The 19,337-nt window shown below is 31.5% G+C and overlaps 1 protein-coding gene across 1 annotated transcript; it reads left to right on the top strand.

Moving 5' to 3' along the window:
• Positions 1-14,257: 14,257 nt before the first annotated feature.
• On the top strand, positions 14,258-18,888 carry LOC123211594. The gene is made up of 4 exons (XM_044630395.1): positions 14,258-14,926; positions 15,070-15,372; positions 15,439-15,895; positions 18,590-18,888. The coding sequence occupies exons 1-4, from the start codon at positions 14,258-14,260 to the stop codon at positions 18,886-18,888; spliced, it is 1,728 nt and encodes a 575-aa protein (XP_044486330.1).
• Positions 18,889-19,337: the final 449 nt, after the last annotated feature.

Genomic DNA, 19,337 nt, shown 5'->3' with positions numbered 1-19,337 from the left:
ATTCATCATTTCTCACATATTCAATACACAAAATCAACTAAACTAACCCTAGGAATAAGAAATGTCTAAAATACCCTTATGACAAAAAAATTACATCATAAGTCCTAATGAATTTTTTTATTCTTTTAAGTATAAATCACCTTAATTTTATACCTTACACACTTATACAAGTAAAGGTTATTTAAATAACCTAACTCAAATTACTTCAAGTATGTAAAGTATGAAATTCTTACCTTTTCTTTGCTAATTAGGTGATTTAAGTCTATCCTCCTCTTTTTCTTCTTCCTAGCAACCTTAATCAACCAAAAACATAATCATCCATCAAAACTCTAAATTTCACATCTTTTAAAAATTAAATTTTTTTACCTTAGAACTTACAGAATTGATAGATCTGCATTTTTTATAATTGGAGACTTTGGAAATTAGGTGGTTTAGCTAGGTTTTTTGGTGAATTTTTGTTTGAAGAAAAACTTAAGCAAAACTATGGAGAATTCTCAACGAAGGAAGAAGAAAATGAATAGTTTGATGGTTTTATAAGCATTTTGGACTAATTTACCCTTAAACTTTTCTAAAAATGACTATTTTATCCTTAGCCAATTACCAAAAACCCTTAGCACCATTATATAATTTCAAATGTTCTATTCAATTTACATTCTCACTTTGTCTCTTAAATCATTCTAAAATGACCATTTTACCCCCTTTGAAAATTATTGCTCATTTAGTAGTTTTCTATAATTCTTTTACAATTTCTTTAAATAACAAGTTATAAAATCAACTCTAGGGGTAATTTTGGAAGTAGAGTTTACTGACATACCTGAATCCGAGAGTTAAATTTCTTCCCCCCTTAAAAGAATTTTGTCCTTGAAATTTAAACAAAGAAGTTGGGAAATCTCTCTTTTATTTGTTGCTCAACCTCCTATGTGGCTTCTTTCACTTTATGATTCTTTCATAATACTTTCACTAATGGAATTGTCTTATTTCGAAGCTCTTTTATTTATTTTTGTCTAGAATTTGCACCGTTTGCTCCTCATAAGCTAAATCTTCTGTTAATTCCATATCATTTGATTTCAATACATGTGAAGGATCGTTGATGTACTTTCTTAGCAAAGAAATATGAAATACATTGTGAACTCAATCCATACTAGGTGGAAGTGCAAGTCTATAAGCCACCTTGCCCACTCTTTCTAAAATTTCAAATGGGCTAATAAATCTTAGAGCAAGTTTCCCTTTTCTTCCAAATCTTATCATATGCTTGTAAGGGGCTACTTTCACAAAAACTTTGTCACCCAGTTGAAACTTTATTTCTTTCCTTTTCAAATATGCATAGCTCTTTTGTCTATCCTGAGCTTGCTTCAATCTAGTCTTGATACTCTTTATGTCTTCCACTATTCTCTGGGTTAACTCGGGCCCAAGAACTTGACTCAAATCATCTCGCTCTCCTATGTCATCCTAATGTAATGGGGATCTGCATTTTCTTCCATAAAAAGCCTCATATGGTGCCATTTTAATGGTTGACTGGTAGCTATTATTATATACAAATTCTATCAATGGAACTATTTTATGTCAGGTCATTTTGTAATCTAAACAACAGGCCCTCAATATATCTTCTAGTATTTGATTCACCCTTTCTGTCTGGCCATCTATTTGAAGATGATATATTATGCTAAATGCTAGCCTAGTACCCAATGCTCTCTATAAACTACCCCAAAAAGCTAAAACAAATCTAGGGTCTCTATTCGACACAATAGTTTTGGGTATGCCATGTAATCTTATAATTTCCTGTACATAAATCTGGGCTAGTTGATCTAAAGCAAAACTACCTTTCACTAGAATAAAATATGCTGATTTAGTCAATCTATCTACGATCACCCATAGTGCATTATAGCATTTCTGTACTTGAGGTAGGCCAATGATGAAATCCATTGAAATATCTTCCCACTTATATTCAGGAATACTAAGTGGGTGAAACAAACCTGAAGGTTTTTGATGCTCAGTCTTAACCTGTAGACTTACCAAGTACTTGGCTATATAGTCACCAATATCTTTCTTTATACCTATCCACCAATAAGTTTTCTTTAAATCTTGATACATCTTTACTCCCTTAAGGTGGGCAGTGTAAAGTTTATCATGTTTTTCACTCATGATTTTTTTTCTCAATTCCAAATCTTGGGGAATACATTCCCTATTTCTGAACTTAATCATGCCATTAATGATTTGAAACTTAGTTGTTTTCCCCTCACATATCTATTGACTCAATTTCTGGCACCATAAATTTCTACTTGCTTCTCTCTTATTTCATTGAGGAGATTAGGTTGAATTTCTAATCTAACCACCCAACTTCTATCAACTCAATCTGTTCCCTTTGAAACTTTTCCTGTAACTCTATCTGAGTGGTGAGATAAGCTATGGCAATCTTTCTACTCAAGGCATCAGCTATCATATTTGTTTTACCCGACTGATATTTAATGTCACATTCATAATCTTTGACTACCTCCAACCATCTTTTTTGTCACATATTCAAGTCTTTCTAAGTGAAAAAATATTTTAGACTTTTATGGTTAATGTAGATATTACATTTAACTCCATATAAATAATGCCTCCAAATTTTTAAAGCAAAAACCACTGCTGCTAATTCTAAATCATGGGTAGGGTAGTGTGTTTCATAATCTTTTAACTGTCAAGAGGCATACGTTATCACTTTACCCCTCTGTATCAGCATGGCTCTCAAACCATTATGCGAGGCATCGCAATAAATATCATAGTCTACACCCTCTTCTAGTAATACTAAAATAAGAGTTGTAGTCAACCGTCTTTTTAGCTCTTGGAAACTCTTTTCACAAGCATCAGTTCATATAAAAAGAGTTTCCTATCTAGAAATAGTTGTAAGTGGTCTGGCCAACGTGGCAAAACCTTATACAAATCTCCTATAATAGTCGACTAGCCCTAAAAAGCTTTTAATCTCTTTCACTGTCTTTGGCCTTGCCCATTTAACTATTATTTTCACTTTACTAGGGTCTACAGCTATACCTTCCTTAGTAACCATGTGTCCTAAAAATACTATTCGGTCCAACCAGAATTCACACTTAAAGAATTTGGTATACAATCTCTTTTCTCTTAATCTTTATAGCATAAATCTCAAGTGTTCAATATGTTTTTCTTCTGATCTAGATATCAAGATATCATCAATAAATACCACTAAGAATTTGTCAAGGCAATCATGAAATACTCGATTCATTAAATCCATAAAGATTATTGCGGCATTAGTCAATCTAAAGGGTATCACCACAAACTCGTAGTGCCCATAGCGATATCAAAAAACTATCTTTGGAATATCTTACTCTGCAATCCTCACCTAGTGATAACCCGACCTCAAGTCAATTTTGGAAAATATAAAAGCTCCCTTCAACTAATCAAATAAATCATCAGTTCAAGACAATGAATATTTATTCTTCACTATCAGTTTATTTAATTCTCTGTAATCTATACACATACGAAGGGACCCATATTTCTTTTTGACAAATAGTATAGGCGTTCCCCAAGGAAAGAGACTAAGTCTAATAAAACCCTTATCTAAAAGTTTTTGCAACTGTTTCTTTAATTCTTGTAATTAAGCTGGAGTCATCCGATAAAGGCCTTTGAAATTAAGGTTGAGCCAGGTTCTAACTTTATACTGAACTTTAACTTTCTCTCTAAAGGTAAACCTGATAGCTCACAGGAAAAACATCTGGAAAATCTCGTACTATTGAGACATCTTGAACACCCAATCTTTGAATATCACGTTCATGTACCACGTGAGTTAAATATCTCGACAGCCCTTTTTCAACAAATTTTGTACCTTTACACTATTGATCATCATACTAGGTTGATGGCCCTCTTCAAAATTGAAGTGATCTCTATTGTCGAGTTGGAATCGAGCCTTTTTCTTTCTATAGTCAATCTTGACTCCATATCTTTCTAAGAAATCTATGCCCAGGATAACATCAAAATTGGGAATATAAAAAACAATCAAGTCTAGCTTTAACTCTTTCTCATGTATTACTACCCTCTAGTCCCTTAACATTTTATCAGTAATCACACTTCTACCATCTAGCATCTCAACTCTAATGGAATGGGTAGATCTAACAGGCACTAAACCTACCCTTTTAATAACCTCGAGTGCAATAAAAAAATGTGTAGCTCATGAATCAATCAATGCATACAAGGAAATAGGGTGGAATAAGAGCTGACCAGTAACAACAAATAGGCTAGCCTCTATCTAACTATAGGTAGTTGTATAGACTTATGCATTAGAACCTCTCCCTGGCTACACTGACGGAATAGAGATTTGTTATGGTTGTACTAGGACTAACACCTCGGTACTCTAGCAATCCTTTGTTATATGCCCTGGCTGTCGGCATCTATAACAAATCACTTGTTTCTTCTGGTACCAACATTCCTCACTATGACGTCTCTCATAAATCTAAAATTGAGGAATATTTTCTTTTCTAGGCTTTTTGTCACTCTTCTCACCTTTTCTATTTGCTTTTGACTAGAATTTTCTTTTCTCATGTTATTTATGAAATTGGAGCCAATTGAACTACCCCCTAATGTTGTAGCAGGTATTGAAACAATCAACAAAGCAGGTAAAACTGACTGACTTGGCATCACTGTTTAGGACATTGTCAATGATGGAGGTGTTATCATAGAATGTGCATTCCGGGGTAACTTATTAACATATACCGCCAACCTCAATGCTCTCTCTAATGCCTCTTCATAAGTTTGAAGAGATTGTGGTCCAGTTAACACATGCAAGGCTATCTCTGGTCTAAGGCCTTGAAGAAATCTTTCTAATCGGAGACTGGGTGTACTCACCTTACTTGGAACAGAACTAGACAGGACATCAAAATGGGTAGAATAATCCTTTATTAAACCCTCCCCCTGCTACAAAGAAATGAACTCCTGAACTTTGACTGCTACCACATCAACTATTCTATATTAGGGCTCAAATGCCCTTCTAAAGTCCTACCAAGTCATCAGATCCATATTTCTGGTTTCTTTAACGAGGTCCCACCATACGCAGGTCTCTCCCCTTATCAAGAAAGTGGCATATCGAACTTTTTCTCTATCAGTTATAAGAAACAAATCCATGGTACTTTCCACCTGTTTGATCCACTCATCAACCACCAAAGGATATTTAGTATCTCTAAATTCAGGAGGGGTATACTGACTAGGTAAGGAATAAATGGGCTTAAGTCGCCTTTAAGCTCCAACCTCTCATTTCCCCTTATTCATCATTTTATTTCTAATTTCTTCTATGACTTCCTCACGAATCTCACTTCTAATCTCATCTCAGATGGCATTTCTGATTTTTTCTTTTACTGTCCACACAATACAGCTAACATCATTATTTGTTGTCCACATAGTACAGCTCGCATATAAGGATTTTAAGCATGTTTTCTGCTTTCCTGTATCATATAAGTCATTACAAAACCAAAAACACTTGTTTTCCATTTTTTGAAAACATGCATAACTTAGAAAATGTTTTTTCTCTTTCTTTATTTTTCTAAAATCATGCATATGCTATGATTCCTCATGTATACATGTATAATCATAAGATAAAATATTTCCATTCATTGTTTTTCCTTATTCTTTTCAAGCCTTGTCAAGCATCAGATTATTTTCTCATGCATTTACATATATCTCATGCATTCCATATGAATATACATATTTATCATAATGGTTTTTACACATATCATGCTTATAATTAAGCAAAATTAACCTACATCACGTAAAATGACACTTTTGTCTTTATGGCCAAAAGTTATATGCCTAACCTTAGTGCAAATTATTTCATCAATTCATCATTTCTCACATATTCAATACACAAAATCAACTAAACTAACCCTAGGAATAAGAAATGTCTAAAATACCCTTATGACAAAAAAATTACATCATAAGTCTTAATGAATTTCTTTATTATTTTAAGCATAAATCACTTTAATTCTATACCCTACACACTTATACAAGTAAAGGTTATTTAAATAACCTAACTCAAATTACTTCAAGTATGTAAAGTATGAAATTCTTACCTTTTCTTTGCTAATTAGGTGATTTAAGTCTATCCTTCTTCTTTTCTTCTTCCTAGCAACCTTAATCAACCAAAAACATAATCATCCATCGAAACGCTAAACTTCACATCTCTTAAAAATTAAATTTTTTTACCTTAGAACTTATTAGAATTGATAGATCTACACTTTTTATAACTGAAGACTCTGGAAATTAGGTGGTTTAACTAGGTTTTTTGGTGAATTTTTGTTTAAAGAAAAACTTAAGCAAAATTATGGAGAATTCTCGGCCAAGGAGGAAGAAAATGAATAGTTTGATGGTTTTATAAGTATTTTGGACTAATTTACCTTTAACCTTTTTCAAAAATGACTATTTATCCTTAGCCAATTACCAAAAACCCTTAGCACCATTATATAATTTCAAGTGTGTCATTCAATTTACATTCTCACTTTGTCTCTTAAACTCTTCTAAAATGACCATTTTACCCCCTTTGAAAATTATTGCTCATTTAGTAATTTTCTATAATTCTTTTACAATTTCTTTAAACAAGTTATAAAATCAACTCTAGGGGTAATTTTGGAAGTAGAGTTTAGTGAAATACCTGAATCTAGGTGTTACATTTAACATTGTACAATATATAGCATTATAGTGTAATATGAAAAAGAAATATAATCCTGTGAAATGGGAAAAATAATATTCATGAAATCAGAATCAAATCAAATCTTAAATCAATCAAAATCTAATCCGATCAGAATCTGACCAATTGGAAAAGTATATATTATTTAACATGGAAGGGCTCCATATGGATTTTAACCTTAAAATCAATACCCTAATTGTCATATTTACCAAGTTCCTTAGTATGAGGAAATTGTTGTTGTAATCACTAATAGGGATGTAGGTAAGAAATACGGTGGCATCGAGTATAAGCAGTTTTATAGAAGAATCCTACCAAGGTTCTAAATGTTCTAGTTTTGTTAATGGTAATTGGTATTATGCATGGTTACCAAACTTGTGTTTCATGCACATATACTTTGACGTGTGTGTGTGTGAAATTCGTATATGTGTTATAGTGTTGTCATATAGGCTACCTTACAATTGAGAATCCAATATCCAACAGTTAAGCTTGTTTAATGGCGTACTTTGTATCTTCTACCTCTCATTCTATTAGGAATAAACACTAATTTTATACATTTACAATCTCTATGTTTAATTTGGGTAATATATGGATAACAATATTTTTAACCTATAAAAACGGACAAGACTAGCAAGCTACGTAGTTACTAAACACTTACAAGAAAAGTCCATATATTAATATACTGAGCCTTGGCTTGAGCTCTTGCATGATTGTTGGCTAGTAAGAGGCTTTCTGTTTGTACTTTATACTACACTGTATATAATAATCAGAAACAAAAATTACAATATCAGCTAAAATTTCTCAAGTGGGATCTTTTTTTTCCCTTAAGATGTGAACCATATCTATTGGTATACATGATTTTGGATCTGAAGGCAAATTAAATTTCTTAGTGACTTATAAATGAAAGATAATTCTTAAAAATTTATTTTCTTCGTTTTCACTTAGCTTTTACCTTGGGATTATTCTTGGAAAAATGAATTGTAGCTAGACTCTTGCATCAATTTTCTTTCCTTCTCCCTGTTACTTCTCTAGCCCATTCCTAGGATCAATGAAGTTTTATTATATATCTCAGTACCTTATCCTATTTCTATAATTCACATATTTGAATTTGATGGGAAGCTCACAATTTTTAACAAGATAACATTAATTTGATACGACACAAAAAAACTCAGGTTAAGGTTGGGTGTCAATCTAATACGATTCAAAACTAAATTAGATTGTGTTTGGATTAATATAAAAGTAACTCAAACTAACTTGAACTTACTCAAATGTTTAGAAAAATGTTACTATAATAGAATTTATTAAAAGTATATTGAAGAAATGTTGATGGACAAGCATTAACAGCAATAGAAATCCTAACGTATTAAATAAAGTTCTATCTCCATATAGTTGTAATTAATTTAATTTTTGTTTATTTTTATTTAAAAAAAATTATTTTTTATGGTGAAAATAAAATTTAATTACTAATATTATTGATGTGTTTTACAAGGGTCTTGGTATATAAATTTCAAGACTATTTTTTTATAGTAGATTGAGTTAATTTGATAAAGAAATTAAAAAACTAAAACCAATTAGGAAATTGGAAATAGTAGACAATTTGGGTTAATTCAAGTTACATTAAATCAACCCAAACATACTTCAAATTAAGTTAAAACTAAAAAATTTTGACACGATTCTAATTTTGATTAAAAATGAGATTAAGGTTTTTTATTCAAAACCCAAAATGTCATGATATGAATATAACTCATTCCACAAACAGTCAAGTCAAAATGTCATCAGACTTAAGCTTGGAAAAGACAGAAATTACTGAAAAGAATAATCAACAATTGAGTAACTGAATGCCAATACATCTTTCTGGGTGTGTTTTCCTTCAATAATACGTACGTATTTTTTATATATAATTTAAGTATATAAATAATATATTATTATATAATTAGATGATTTTGAATTATAAATAAAGTAACATTTTATCATATACTGATAAATTATCTATATATCTAAATTATATATCAGAAATATATACACATAATATTCCCAGTTTCCAAAAGATTTGACCCATCATCATCATGAGGCTTATTCTTAGACCAAGATAAAATTTGCATATATCCATGGACAATGCATACCAACTGAACTTTAACCCCCTACCACCACCCCACTAGCATTCATGATATACTCTTCAAAAAGTGAAAGATGAAAAAGTTAAAAAAATAAATTATGCTTCATACTTATGTAGATACCTTCTTTCTTTCTTTGAGTCTATATGGACCATTTAAAATGTCATTTTGATTTATATAAATCCATATTCTTCTTCGCACTTATCTAAGGAAGAATTGACATGACACATGACCTTGCCTTCTCTATTCACATAAAAGATACTAATTTTCATTCTTTTTGCTTATCTGAGGAACACTGGCTTTTTCTCTAATTAGAAAAAAAAATGATATGTTTACCATAATTAAAACCTACCAGATAAACTAAATTAAAACCTACTAAGTTAATTGAGATCATATTATGGCAATAATATGCACTAAATTAATGTCAACTTAAACCAGAATTATATTTTAAAAAAAAATAACAAAAAATTATAACTTGATCAATCCAAGGTCATCTTAATTTATATACATACAACTGATGATAACTAGCAAGCAAGAATTATCTATAATCAAAAAGGAAAAAATAAAACCGAAATCCATAGACTTGAAGTTATCTAGTTCAATTGCTACTTACGATTTGCCACATGATATATATTGTTTGCAGTCTTGATAAGAAAAGGTTTTGAATAATCCATTCTGAAGTATCAATAATATTGAATAATTGACAAGACTTGCCCCTTTTCTTATAAAATGACTAAAGTGAAGAATGAGACATTGGCGTTTCTATGATAATGTTGATGGTTGTAGAGGAAAATCAAGAAGCCACCTAAACGGATCAGTGGGGACATTGTCAAAAAATGGCCCAAAATAATTTCCACCACCTTAAATAGGATCTTCAAGGTGCAAACTATTTATACCTCTAGTAGCAGATGCCATATGCTCAAACTCTACTTCATAAAGAGGAATATCAATTATGTCATTTCCCTCAAGGTCACCTTATTTGGAAACCCTATCTTTTCTCTCCATAAGCCCATTAGTCTGCAATACACAATACATCGTTACTAAAATCAATCAAGTCTGCCAAATCATATTCTTTTTTCACCTCACTAATTTTCTTCTTCTTCTTCTTCTTCTTGTCCTTTGATTGGGGTGCATGTAACAAAAACAAGAATACATTCCTAGAAGTATTGAGACATATCAATAAAACCTTAGATATCTTCATCATTTTGGATTTGTACGGGACAGTCAAACTCAATTTTTTTTAACTTCATAGATGGTTGAAGGTAGTATTTGATTGGATCAAGACTACAATACTCTTTCAAAAGTTGAATAAATCCCTTAAATGTTGTTCTAGAGAGAATTTTAATCAATTATTTACATCCTCCAACATATTTCATTGTGTTGTCATCATGTTAAATCCATTTTCCTTAGAAACAAACCAACGTCTAACCAGCTATTTTAATTATGAATTCTACAATGACAATTTTTTGGAAAAAATTAAACATTTATAAGAAAAAATCTACAATAACCATTTACTGATATATATATCACATGTAATTTCCCAAAATGTCTCAACTTACTCATAACATGTAATTTAAAATGGTCTTAGAATGTTAAATGTCAAAATAACCCTAGATGTTTCTAGCATTCCAATTAAACCCCTATAATTATCTATCATATAACACCCTCACATGTTATCTTGTATAGAAATACATTTATCTACTTATAACATATCATTTAAAACCGGTTTACAATGTTTAATATAAAAAATCCCTATATTTTTCTTACAATTCATTTAACCTCATATAATTATCTAACATTTTATTTAACACCTTTGTAAGTTGTCTTGTATCAAAATGCATCCATCTATTCCTTACATTTCATTTAAAATGTTCTTACAATATTTAATATCAAAACACTCATATTTTTCTAGCATTTCATGTACCCTCATAATTATGAGACATTTCATATAACACCCTCACATGTTGTTTTCTATGGAAATGCATCTATCATCTCTTAACATATCATTTAAAATCATCTTACAATGTTTAATATCAAATTCCCCTCATATTTTTTTAACATTTTAATTAACCCTTATAATTATCTAATATTTCATATAACACCCTCACATGTTGTCTTGTATGGAAATGCATCTATATGCTCATAACATATCATTTAAAACTGTTTTACAATGTTTAATATCAAAAAACCCTCATATTTTTCTAAAATTTTATTTAACCCACTATAATTATCTAACATTACATTTAACACATTTGTATGTTATCTTGTTTCAAAATGTATCTATCTATTCTTAATATGTTATTTAAATCCTTCATATATTATATATATCAAAATGCCCCCATATTTTTCTAATAGTTTAAATTATTATAAAATATCCCAGTGCCCCTTATACATGACATATGAACTAAATTTAACAAATAAAATTAAGTTTTGAGTTAAGATTCATATAAATATTCTTTTCTTTTGAATTAACTTTTGTTTACTCGAATTCAGAAATAAGAACTTCTTCTTTCCAAACAAACTCACAATAATTGATATTGAGTAAAAATGAGAATGAGAGTGAGTGTTTGAGTTATATGAGAAGTGTATGTAATGAGAGTTAGAGTGAAAAAGTTTATATAGATGTAGTGAAGGGTAGTTTGGTATTTTAAAAAATATTTAGGGTATTTTTTATTAGGAATAGGAAAATGGGCATTTTTGCTTAATAAAAGGGTAAAATGGGTATTTAATTTAATTTCTCATTTTAGAAATATCTAGAAAATCTTATTATTAATGATAAAAAAAAAGTTAGGCGTAAACAAAAATAGACTAAAAATATATAGCCATGAGAATATGGTTTGTATTGAAATGGTAAAGGTGGATGAATTTAAGAAGTCGAAGGGCCCACTACATTAAAGTTAGAGGATATGGTTAACTGTAATCGAAGAATTTGTTTAAATGTACCAATATCTCTCAAAACAATTATATGTTTGTTCACGATGGGTTGATGACACATAAATTTGTCAATAGTAACATCTTGAAATACTCCTTCAATCATCCAAGAACCCTGCCCAATCATTATATCTAAAGCCAACAAATTTAAATCTTGAAAATTATGTACCAAATTTCATAATCCAAAGTTATAGCAACATAACACAAAATCCTTTTAGTAGCTATTCATAAATCTTAAAACCACACTAACAAAGAATGAAATATCTAGTCTAATATGAACCAAATAAAACAAATCTCTAACTAAACTTTTGAAACTTGTTGCATTAGCTCTTTTAGTAACATCTTCAAGCTTCAATTTATTCATTCACATTCACTAGTGTAGTTGCAATCTTGCAATTGAGCATGTTAAATTTCCTTAAAAGATCTCCGATATATTTTCTTTGTGCTACTCGATTTACCTCAAGGGCAAAAGAATAATGCAGCAAACCCAAATCTGACATCTCAAATCTTCCTATCATACAAGACTTGAATTCAACTACAAAAGAGTGAGATGAACACATATATATTTTATCATCAATCATTAATTACCTTGCTTCTTAAAATAAAGAGTACACTCATTATCACTTCTTTCAAACTCATTTTGCAAAAAATATGATATATATATATATATATATATATATATATATATATATATATATATATATATATATATATATATATATATATATATATATATAAATATATCTTGTTGCATCATGCCCGTGGAGCCTCTTTCAATTCGTAAAGTGCTTTCCACATTTTGTGTATGTTAATTTCAAATTAGGTTTTATTAACAATATTTTAGCCAAGAAACAAATATCAATAAACTAGATTAGCAAGAAAACATGCAAGATCATCAACAGATTAGCAAGAAAAGAACACCGAAAATACTTGGTTTAGGTTTCGATTTGAAACCCTACATCCAAGGCAGAGATAAGGCTCTAATCGAATTCACTATTAAGCATAAGCGATGTTAATGTGTGAAATTCCATATTTTTCAGCATTTAATTTCCTTGATTTGTGATATTTAATTCGTTAATTATTCGATTAATTGCTTGTTTTAGGAAATTGGGAATTAATTGCATTATTCTAAGAAAAGATGCAAAATAAAAGGAATTTAGAGTTGTCACGTATCAAGACAGAATGACTGCAAAATACATAGAAGATGGCTGATTGTGGAAAGGAGAGAATCTTGCTATTTATTGAAAAATTCACAGTTGGAGACTTAATTAACGATTGGAGGAAGTTCAGGTCCTTTGGATGATATTTGACACAAAAAAATTTTTCAATGACTGAAGCAGACCTGGCACTATAAAAAGTACACTTGCTCTCTGTTTTAGGGTTTTTTGATTTTTTAGCATCTTTTTCTTTCAGAAAGAAACACAGCCGCAACCCTTCGTTGGTTCTTCTTCAATTAGGGTAGGATTTTTATTTTAATTTTCTGTGAAGCCATGAACATAAGCATGAGTGGCTAACTCTTTTCTTTAGTCGAGTAATCAGGATCATGGTTCTACGATGATTGTGAGATCTTCTTTACCCGTTCTTTTCTTTTAAATGTTTAATTTATTCCTAATTTTATTTATTGTTTTCTTATTCAATTAAATATGAGATGTTTTATTTATTTTAGATTAAAAACAACTTTGCTAGATTAAATTATTGAATCCATAATTGTTTGATGGTTTGATCATAAGTGGCTGACTAGCATGCTTGGTGAAGTAGAATAATTATTGTATGTTAGTGGAATAGGTTAATCTAATTTAAACAAAAACAGCATATGTATTTTGTTGATTAGAATCAGTGGCTTTTCTAATTCTTAATTCTTTTTTCAATTTAAATTCTAAGATCGTATCTAGAACTGATTGAAAAACAAGATAAGTAATTAAAGAACGTTTCTTAATTACTAACACCTAAGGAAAAGCAGAACAACGAGCGTCTCGATGTTTCATAACTGGTTTATTTAAAAGGAAAAATTAATCTTTTTATTAATGATCAATTGAATTGAACCATACCTAAATTACTTGGCTAGAACTCGTCTTATTATTGTTTCAATCTAGTTTTCTGATTACTTTGATTATTTAATTCTGAATTAATTTATTTTTGTTTATTCGTAGGATTCGAAACAGCAAAATCCCTCTTGCTTTATTTTGTTAGATTTCAAATAAATAACCCAATTTCTGTAGATACGACTCTACTTGCCATATTTACAAGCTTTCATTGAGAGAGTAGAAAATTTTATTTTTGGTGGATTCAACACCCATCAAATTTTGACACCATTGCCAGGGATTGGTGTTGATAATTTGTCTGAATTTTTTTTTAATTTTTGTTTAATTTTTTTATGACCCGTTTGAACCCTGTAGGAAAATTTCAATTTGATCCCAAAATCGAGAAGACTGCAAGACAACTCTGCAAGGAAACTAAATTAAGTAAACCTTCTTCTTCTTTATCTTCTGGAATTAATTTAGGAGAGGATTTAACACATACGAGAGTAGCAGCAATGGCTGAACGAGAGCTTACTTTAAGGGAGATGGCTATATTTGTCATCAATCAACAGCCTTTGTGCATTGCCTATCCAAACATCGATGCCAATTTTGAACTCAAATCCGGTTTGATCCATTTATTGCCTACTTTCCGAGGATTATCAGGTGAGGACCTTTATAAAGACTTGAAAGAATTTCATGTTGTTTGTTCCACTATAAAACCACAAGGGGTAAGTGAAGAGCAAATTAAACTGCGTGCTTTCCCTTTCTCTTTAACTGATAAGGCTAAGGATTGGCTATATTATTTACCATCAGGTTCTATCACTAGTTGGGATGAGCTTAAAAGACAATTCTTAGAAAAATTCTTTCCTGCTTCTAGGGCCACCTCCATTAGAAAGGAATTATGTGGGATTAGACAATATAGTGGGGAGACACTTTATGAGTATTGGGAGAGGTTTAATCAGCTCTGTGCCAGTTGTCCTCATCATCAAATTTCTGATCAGTTATTAATTCAATATTTTTATGAAGGTTTATTGTTGTCTGACAGGAATTTGATCAATGCAGCAAGTGGTGGAGCTTTGGTTAATAAAACTTTAATAAAAGCAAAAAGATTGATCTCAACAATTGTCGCCAATACTCAACAATTTGGCATTAGACAGGATGCAACTGTGAAAAGGGTTAATGAGGTAAGCAATAATAATCCTCTTGAGCAAAGACTTGATAAACTCACCTCTTTGTTAGAAAAATTTGTAGTGAATCACCAACAAGTGAAGGTTGCAGGATATGTTCAAACACAGAGCAGTCTACAGATGCATGCCTCACACTTCAGGAGGACACACATAAAGATGTTAATGTCGTAGGGGGTTATCAGAACCAAAAGAGGTATGATCTGTACTCGAATACCTATAATCCGGGATGGAGAGATTACCCGAATTTTAGTTATAGCCAAAAGAACAATAACTTTCAGCAGCCTAGATACCAAAATAGGCCGCCCCCTCATCAAGCGTTTAATCCAACACCCCTACCTCAGCCGAAAGGTATGTCTCTTAAACAAATTGTTACTGCACTTGCTAATAATGCACAACAATTTCAACAGGAGACAAGGGCTAGCATTCAGAATCTAGAAAATCAAGTAAGCCGATTAGCTACTGTTATTAGAAGATTGGAAACTCAGAATTCTGGTAGATTGCCATCTTAGATTGTGGTGAATCCAAAGCAAGATGCAAATTTTACTGAGAATATCAATGCAATCACCCTGCGGAGTGGTAAAGAGTTAAAGGATCCTAAAAAGAAGATTTTAAAATACGTAAAAGAAAAGGAGATCGAATGCAAAATTGAGCCAAAAGAAGCCCAAAAATCGTCCCCTCTTGTAGAGAAGTGCACGCCACCTTCTGTGGTCATTCCACTTCCTTTCCCGAGCCAACTTGTAAAGAAAAAAAAGGAACAACAAGAACAAGAGATCCTTGAAGTCTTCCACAAAGTTGAGGTAAATATTCCCCTTTTATATGTTATTAAACAAGTTCCTAGATATGCTAAATTCCTTAAGGAATTATGCACATCAAAAAGAAAACTAAAAGGAGATGAAAAAGTGCATGTTAGTGAGAATGTTTCAGCCGTTCTCCAAAGAAAATTGCCTCAAAAGTGTAAAGATCTAGGTATGTTCACAATCCTTTGCAAGATTGGTAATGTTAAAGTTGAGAAAGCTATGATAGATCTAGGAGCATCTATTAATGTCATGTCTAGCTCAATTTATCATTATTTAAATGTAAGACCTTTAAAACCCACCGGTGTAATAATCTAATTAGTTGATAGGTCCAATACATATCCCAAAGGGGTGTTAGAAGATGTTCTTGTTCAAGTTAATGAATTGATTTTTTCTACTGACTTTTATGTGCTTGACATGGAATATGATAACTCATCTAAATCAGTCCCAATTTTGCTAGGAAGACCTTTTCTTAAGACATCTAGAACAAAAATCGATGTTTCGAAAGGTACTTTAACTATAGAATTTGATGGTGAAGTAATTAGATTCAATATTTATGAAGCCATGAGATTCCCTAGTGATGTCAATTCAGTTTTTGTTCTTGATGTAATCGATTCGCTAGCTCAACAAATTTTTGAGTTGTAGGATTCTGATAATTTGAAGGTTGTCCTTAATAAAGGACTTAACACAAGAACATTACAGAGAATTAAGTAGAAGCTTGTGGTAGATAACGGATTGAGTGATACGATTTACGAGCTAGAACCATTCGAAACAACCAGGTATGATGTTTCTTATATTTCATTACCCGTATCTAACTCAAAATTACTTTCATCAATTATGCAAACACTTGAATTGGAACTTAAGCCTTTGCCAAGCCATCTGAAATATGTATATTTGAGAGATAATGAAACCTTTTCTGTGAGAATTTCTAACAAAATCACTCTTCTTGAGGAAGAAAAACTCATTAGAGTCCTTAGAGATTACAAGGAAGCCATGATAGACCATCGTAGACATCAAGGGTTTGAGCCCATCACTTTGTATGCATAGAATCTTGCTGGAGGAGAATACTAAGCCTTCGAGGGAAGCTCAAAGAAGGTTGAATCCTCCAATGATGGAAGTTATGAAAGAAATAATAAAACTCTTAAATGCCAATATGATCTATCCTATTTCAGATAGTGATTAGGTAAGTCCAATACAGGTAGTACCTAAGAAAAATGGTTTCACTATTCAAAAGAACGATAATGGTGAGTATGTTTCTATTAGAGTTCAAAATGGATAGACGGTTTATATTGACTATAGAAAATTGAATGCTTCTACTAGAAAAGATCACTTCTCTATACCTTTTATTGATCAAATGTTAGAAAGATTAGCTGGTCAATCTCACTATTGTTGTCTTGATGGATATTCAGGTTTTAACCAAATTTCAGTTGCTCCCGAGGATTAAGAGAAGACGACATTCACATGTCCCTTTGGTACTTTTGCATATAGATATATGTCTTTTGGACTTTGCAATGCCCGACCACTTTTCAGAGATGTATGGTTAGTATATTTTCAGATTATATGGAGAATATCATAGAGGTATTTATGGATGACTTTACTGTTTACAATAATTCATTCGAATCTTGTCTAAATAATCTGATTAAAATTCTGAAAAGGTGTATTGAAACAAACCTTGTGCTAAATTATGAAAAATGTCACTTTATGGTTGATCAAGGTTTGATATTAGGGCATATAGTGTCTTCTAAAGGGATAGAGGTAGATAAGTCAAAAATTGATTTGATTCAATCCTTACCTCACCCAACTTATGTTTGGGAAGTGCATTCTTTTCTTAGACATGCAGGTTTTTACAGGAGATTTATCAAAGATTTTTCGAAAATTGCCTAACCACTTTCAAGACTACTACAAAAGGATGTCCAATTCGAGTTTGATGGAGAGTGCAAGAAAGCTTTTGATCAGCTGAAGGAATACCTAATTTCTGCGTTAATTGTTCAGCCACCCAATTGGGAATTACCTTTTGAGATTATGTGTGATGCTAGCAATTATGCTATAGGGGTTGTTTTAGGCCAGAAAAGTGGAAAGATTTCTTGTGTGATTTATTATGCTTCAAGAACTCTTGATAATACTCAAAGAAATTATTCCACAACTAAAAAAGAATTTTTGGCAATAATTTTTGCTTTACAAAAGTTCTGCTCTTATTTATTGGGCACTAAAGTAATTGTTTATTTTGATCATGCAGCTCTAAAGTATTTGCTTTCTAATAGGGAATCAAAGTCGAGGCTAATTAGATGGATACTATTGCTACAAGAATTCAATTTGGAGATTTGGGATAGAAAAGGAGTCGAAACTTCTGTAGCTGATCATCTAAGTCGATTGGTAACAGACGAATACCCTATGCCTCTCCAAGATGCTTTTCTAGATAAGAATCTCTTTCACTTAAATAGTATTACACCTTGGTATGTTGATATTGTTAATTATGTGGTCATTAAGTCATTGCCAAATGATCTCACTAAAGCCCAAAAGGAAAAAATTAAAAGTGATTCTAAGTACTATATATGGGATGATCCGTATTTATGGAAGCAATGTTCTGACTAATTAATTCGCAGGTATGTACATGATAGTGAAATCTAATCTATCTTGGAGTTTTGCCACTCTTATGCATGTGGGGGTCACTTTGACCTGAAAAGAACAACACGAAAGGTTCTAGAATATGGGTTATATTGGCCTATTTTGTTTCGAAATGCATACATGTTCTGTAAGTCTTGTGCTAAGTGTCAAAGGAGTGGGAATTTAGGACATAGGGATCAAATGCCACTAACCCCAATTTTGGTTTGTGAAATTTTTGATATTTGGGGAATTGATTTTATAGGTCCTTTTCCATTATCTTTTGGTAATTCCTATATTCTTTTAGCTGTTGATTATATTTCTAAATGGATTGAAGCTAAGGCAACAAGAGCTGATGATGCTAAAACTATTGTACGATTTGTCAAGACTTACATTTTTTCCAAGTATGGAACACCAAGAGCCATTATACGTGATCGTGGAACCCATTTTTGCAATCGGGTCATGGAGGCATTACTTAAGAAGTACAATGTCACTCACCGAGTCTCCACCGCATACCATCCGCAAACGAGTGGACAAGCTGAAGTTGCAAATAGAAAGGATTAGAGCCTCCGCTTGGATGATGCCTTATGGGCTTATAGAACTGCAGACAAGACTCCAATAGGTATGTCTCCTTATCACTTAATAGTTGGTAAATCTTGTCATCTCTCAGTTGAATTGGAACACAGGGCCTATTGGACAATCAAACAATGTAATACAGACTTGAACGAGGCAAGTAATCATAGGAAGATATAACTTCAAGAATTAGAGAAAATCAGAAATGATTCCTATGAAAATTCCCGGATTTATAAAGAAAAGACTAAACTTTTCCATGATAAAATGATTTCTAGGAAAACCTTTCATGTTGGACAAAAAGTACTCCTATTTCATTCTAAACTTAAATTGTTTCCGGGAAAATTACGATCTTGTTGGATTGGTCCTTTTGTTGTCACTAATGTCTTTTCTCATGGTGCAGCTAAAATTCAAAGTACCCCTACCAATAAAAATTTTAAGGT

Source organism: Mangifera indica, chromosome 3 (genome assembly GCF_011075055.1).
Source record: "Mangifera indica cultivar Alphonso chromosome 3, CATAS_Mindica_2.1, whole genome shotgun sequence".
Classification (NCBI taxonomy): Eukaryota; Viridiplantae; Streptophyta; class Magnoliopsida; order Sapindales; family Anacardiaceae; genus Mangifera; species Mangifera indica.
Note: the sequence above shows the minus strand (reverse complement) of the source record. Positions and strands in the feature narration are given on the sequence as shown.